This window comes from Ascaphus truei, chromosome 7 (assembly GCF_040206685.1).
Source record: "Ascaphus truei isolate aAscTru1 chromosome 7, aAscTru1.hap1, whole genome shotgun sequence".
Classification (NCBI taxonomy): domain Eukaryota; kingdom Metazoa; phylum Chordata; class Amphibia; order Anura; family Ascaphidae; genus Ascaphus; species Ascaphus truei.
This window is the reverse complement of record NC_134489.1, coordinates 11,893,265-11,899,264: the sequence shown is the minus strand read 5'-3', so window position 1 is coordinate 11,899,264 and position 6,000 is coordinate 11,893,265. Positions and strand designations below refer to the sequence as shown.

The 6,000-nt window shown below is 44.5% G+C and overlaps 1 protein-coding gene across 3 annotated transcripts in view; it reads right to left on the bottom strand.

Annotated features, from left to right (window-relative positions):
• Positions 1-4,381: 4,381 nt before the first annotated feature.
• SAE1 (SUMO1 activating enzyme subunit 1) overlaps positions 4,382-6,000 on the bottom strand; it is a 96,910-nt gene continuing 95,291 nt past the window's right edge. For all 3 annotated transcript variants that reach the window (XM_075607016.1, XM_075607017.1, XM_075607015.1), the window contains one exon: positions 4,382-5,627. In XM_075607016.1, the coding sequence (XP_075463131.1) occupies positions 5,535-5,627 (93 nt within the window). In that variant the 3' untranslated portion in view covers positions 4,382-5,534. The remainder of the gene's footprint in view (positions 5,628-6,000) is intronic.

The following is a 6,000-nucleotide window of genomic DNA, read 5'->3' as shown; positions in this document are numbered from 1 at the left end:
CCCCCTGCTTCAATCCGGGGTTTAAAAAAAAAAAAAACACAACACTTGTTGCCACCGAGATACTAGGGACTAGTTTAAAATCAAAAAGCAACGCATGTTCTCAACATTAACGTGAGAGGACAAAATGAAGCGGTAGCCAGACTCTCTTTCCATTGCTGCGGGGTGGTAAATGACTTGTGAATAGGACCACTTCCTGCTGGGATCCTGCCGCGACCCTGGCTACATCTGTATGTTGGATACAATGCAGGCTACACCCCAATTAGGATGTATGGCAAACAGAATATTTTATTGAAAGGCAATACATACGAGTGCCTATAACACATGGATAAATGCCTCAATAACAATGAAACATTTAAGGTAGATCACAAATTAACTGCATGGTTCCGCTCCGTTTGCTGCCATGTTTAGTGTTACACATCTCTGCTGTTCAGCTATCAACTTATGCAAAGTCATTTATGGCTCGGCCTGTAACAGGGACTGTGTTTGAAAGTGGATTTTAATATAAAGTTTTAATTGGCGAGTGAGTTTCTTTAGCAGTGATGTCTCCCTAGTGTTAGAAATGGTCTCTGCTGCTGAATAATTTAGCTACGTTGTGTCTGGCTGCCATCTACGGAGAGCTGAAAGTATATGATATTACATTGGTATCTATCTGCCTGTGGGTCTAGTTGAAGATAATTACCAAAGTAAACAAACTTTTGCATGTTTAAAGGGTCAGTTCCTCCTGAGACCAAAGTGTACCAATGGCAGTGACATGTTTAAGCAGTCTGGGCGATTGACGCCTTTTGTTTACCAAAAGCCGACATGAATTTTCAAACAATTTTTTAAAAATCTTTGCCTAATCTCTTGTGACGCGTGTTTACATACAAAGCCTTCTATAAACACATGCACATTGTTCAACTATGCTCCATTTCCTTTGTTGATTTGTGTAAACGACGGATTCCTCCATTAGCCAGACATAAAGGGGAAGAATCATTTGCATATATTAGAAATCCACAGGACACACAAAAAAGAAAATCATTACATTCACAATAGACAAATACTTTTTTTTAAACTTCATCTATGATCAAATCTATCAAAGCTGGTTACACTGATAAAATGTCCGCCACGTGGGACATCTTAAGTTACAGGATTCTCTTCTGTCAGATTTCTAGTGTGTCAATATAAACATTAAATTAAGATTTAATAACAAGTGTAACTGCTTTTCAGTTCCCTATTTTGTTACAACAGTTGCGGTTTATGCCGACTGCTTACAATGCTAGAATTCCTTGTTCCTCTATACAAAACAAACTCCGGCCAGCCTGGAAGGGCCCAAAACGCATTGGGCGCCTACGGCGTAACCCTTAAAGAGTGTGAGACAATTGAAAATCATCAGACAAAAGGCATAATGTTCCCAGTGCACAGACAACCCGCCTACGCCTTCCAGCTAAACGGAGGGCCCATCAGAAAAGCAGCATTAACCTGTCTTTGAGAGAACAGTGAGTCACATTATCAGTAATAGAAATAAAAAGGAACACCCAGACATCCTCTTTGATAACTAGTTTACAAGAGCGGAGCATTTATTAACCTCAGATAGCCTGAATCAATTAGACGGATGCAGATACTTTGTACAGATGTTTAAAGCTTGGCTTGTTTTATAGCTATGCAATGTCTTGAGACCTCCAGAAGGCTAAGAGGCCTGTGATACTGTGGTAGTGCCGTTTGGGGCATTATCCCACAGAAACTCAAGCAGACGGGATAGCCGTGCAATAGTGCCTCAATTGGCACTGTCGCAGTTTTGTGAATAACTGTCAAGTTCCTCCTAGGACTACTGTGAACTACGGATAGTGCAGGAGTCTGTGACCTGCAGCTCTGAGTAAATACATGAGGCTCAGTCCGGGGACCCGGCCAGAAGTCAGACCATACTTCTGTGTTACAGCTGCGGGAGCCGGGCCCTCACTCTCCGGCCAATCCCTTCCTCCCTTGCCTGCTTACCTCGTCAGCACAGGGTGTCTCATGTTGTGCCCAACTTCTGCATCCGCCCGCGTGGCAACTCCAGCAACGTGGGACCAGAGCAGCATTCTCACAGCGCCCCAAGGAGAGGGCGGAAAAAGAGCAGTATATGTATATATTGTGTTTGTCGGGTGTATTTATATTTAGTTTTAAAGCTTTAACATTACACTGGTAAACAAAACGTTTTTACAATCTTGAGCTAACATCAATTTTTTGGTGCCAAGACTTTGTCCGAACTCAAATCTATAGGTAAATTGTTAATTTTGTTCGTGTAGTAATCGAGACGCCGTCATTAATCCAACAGAAGCATAAGCAGCGCTTGAAATCCATAACCTGGAAAATGAAAAATATATGATGCCATTTTTTTTACAAGATGCAATTAAGCAAATTGGTTAATTTACGAGGAATCTTTCTAAGGAAGCATATTATGCTCAAGGGCTTATACAACAACCAGCCGAAGCAGCCAATGGTTTGTGGACGAAATTCCCAGTTAAAAGTTTCAAAACCCTGTGCTCACACCTTGAGAACCAAGCTAGAGATACCCACACACAACTTGTCATGTGCATCTGTACCCTATTACTCAGTGTACGGGTCCATCCCGTTTGTGCAAAAAAAAACAAAAAAAAGGGGGAGGGTCTGATCTCTTGTCGCATCTGATCTACCACCTCAGGAATGCTCAGTAAAGATTCATTTAGTCTCCACTGACCATCCATGTGCTGTGCCGCGACATTTAGAAGGGGAATGTTATTTATAGCATGCTCCAAACACATTACAGTATACTATGGAACTGAAACTCACTTTTAATGAAAATATATAGTACAGATGTTTCAAATACTTCTAAAATGTCCACTTACTTTTTTTTTTATTGAACGATAACATTTATAAACATATCTGATATATGATATATGATATCGCAGTACTTTTTCGGATCCTTATACTTATGTTTTCTGATCTAAACCACTTCATAGTGCAGGCCTGCACAACTCGTAAAGCGAGAAGGGCCGAAATGCTCCAAGGAAAAAAAATTTGGGCCGCACGGGGAAAATCATCATCATCATCATCATCATCTCTCCTCCAGCACCTCTCATCATCATCCTCATATCTCCCCCAGAACCCCTCACTATCAACCTTTGCGATACTCCCCATCTATCTCTTATACCCCATCTCTCTCCCTCACATAATACTCCCTCTCCACACACACACACACAATACCCCACTGCACACCACACACATCGCACCCCCCCTGCACCTCACATCCTTCTCCCCCCCTGCACCTCACATCATTCTCCCCCCCTGCACCTCACATCCTTCTCCCCCCCTGCACCTCACATCCTTCTCCCCCCTGCACCTCACATCCTTCTCCCCCCCTGCACCTCACACCCTTCTCCCCCCCTGCACCTCACATCCTTCTCCCCCCCTGCACCTCACATCCTTCTCCCCCCCTGCACCTCACACCCTTTCCCCCCCCTGCACCTCACACCCTTCTCCCCCCTGCACCTCACATCCTTCTCCCCCCTGCACCTCACATCCTTCTCCCCCCCTGCACCTCACATCCCTCTCCCCCCTGCACCTCACACCACTCTCCCCCCTGCACCTCACACCACTCTCCCCCCTGCACCTCACATCACTCTCCCCCCCTGCACCTCACATCACTCTCCCCCCCTGCACCTCCAATCACCCCCCCCCTGCACCTCCAATCATCCCCCCTGCACCTCCAATCATCCCCCCTGCACCTCCAATCATCCCCCCTGCACCTCCAATCACCCCCCCACCTGCACCTCCAATCACCCCCCCACCTGCACCTCCAATCACCCCCCCCTGCACCTTCAATCACCCCCCCTGAACCTCCAATCACCCCTGCACCTCCAATCACCCTTCCTGCACCTTTAATCACCCTTCCTGCACCTCACATCACCCTTCCTGCACCTCACATCACCCTTCCTGCACCTCACATCACCCTTCCTGCACCTCACCTCAATGCACCTCACATCACCCCCGGGACCACAGGGAATCGCCGGCATTTTTTTTTTTTAAAGTTTTTTTTTTTAAATCTCATCGCGGGCCGCACAGTGAGGCTGGGTGGGCCGCATGCGGCCCGCGGGCCGTATGTTGTGCAGGCCTGTCATAGTGGATCATAAGCACTAAAATGTAAATGTGTGATTAACCCTAAAACATGGCCTGGTGGCGGTATCCCAGCGCGGCAGGCGGGGTGAAGATACAGTTATACTCCTTACATTCATACATTGCGGTTCTGAGTCCGGGTACTTGAAGAAACCTATGAGATTTGGAAAGCTCTGTAAATTATTGCATCTGAAACTCTAATGTTTGTTCTCTAAAAGATATCACGACCTACAACAAATTTACTGTTCCCAATCACTCAATCAAAAAGAAGTATTGCAAAGATAACCAATTTTTATTATTTAAAAAAAAAAGAGAACACAAATACAGACAATATTTAACAGGGGCTGTTTGCAAAAGTTGGCCAATATAATGGAGACTGGTACCAACCAACCGTGTTCATTGCCACACAATCATCCCACCTATGTTCTGCCTGGTAGTTAATGTTGAGTTACAACGGATTTAAAAGAGAAAAGAAGATTTTGATTATTGCATTAACATGTTTTGTATTGAAGGTTAGGAAAACCTCAATTGAGTTTTAACAGATTTTAATGTGAAGTTTTGTTTTTAGAAAGTAAACTCGTCTTTGTTTTGTTCGGTGTTTGCAAAGTGATTATTAAGCCGTCATTAATCAAACAGATAAACAGAAGGAGACGATATGCGTGTGAACTCCCGAACAAAAGAAAAACGTTATTTTTTTCACAGGGTACAAATAAGTAAAACAGTAACTTTATGGGGGATTGCATTACACTTCGTATTTTTAAAATGTTTTTTCCCCCCTTTCAATTGCTATGTTACAATGCATTATGTCAGAGTTTCCATAGGACTCAAGGGCAGTGTTGGTGCACAATATCACAACAATGCAGCCCTCCACATCGGTATACACACACACAAATTTAGCCTGACATTTTCCCTGTGGCCAGGGTTTACCAGGGGAAAATGTAGCATGGCAAGTCCTGGCCTCCGAGATGCCAGTGAACAATACAGATGTAACCAGACTTACTTTTCCCTGCGGACGGGACTTGCCAATGAAAAATGACTGACAATTCTCAACCGCTTTATTATTTTTCTATGAATACCTGATTCCACATCTTACAACAAATAGTAACGTAACTATTAAACATACTGGTGCCAACCTAACCATGTTGCTTTTGATGTTCCCATGCGTTTAAACCACACATTTGGTAAGCAAACTACAAGGAGTTGAAATACTGAAAGGTGTCTCAGTGTAATTGTTGCTCTTTAATGTAATGCAACAGCACTGCAGGAGTTATTCTGCCATCACCCCCACCATCACCACGTTTGTATCTACCCTGTGTGAAAGGGATGGTGAGCTACATGGTACACACACAACCCCTGCAGTGTGCTCTGGATGCCGCAGAACAGTAGAGACACACACACACACACCATTACACACCCATCATGAGCTACTTTGGACCCAGGCAGTCAACAATCCCGTTGCTTTTAATCCCGTCGAAGAAGAAGAAATTGTTGTGCGGAGTGTCTCTCTGGGACAGCGCCTGAGGGTAGGAGAGAGGGGGGAAAAGTGTTTAATTTTGTGGCAGACTAAGAAGAATTTTTTTTGACTAACTGAACTCTGAGTGTAGAGGCTCAATATAAATTTAAGCTTTCAACCTGGTAATACAGGGGCGCTCAACTCCAGTCCTCAAGATCCCCAACAGGTCAGCTTTTCACGATCTCTGCTTCAGCACAGGTGGCTCAATCAGTCCCTGCTTCAGCACAGGTGGCTCAGAGGCTTCAGTCAAGGACTGAAGCTGCGATATCCTGAAAAGCAGACTTGTTGGGGGGCTTGAGGACTGGAGTTTAGCCCCCCTGTGGTAATGTATTGTGATATAGGTATACCGACATACAGATGTAGCGGCCGTTATCCGA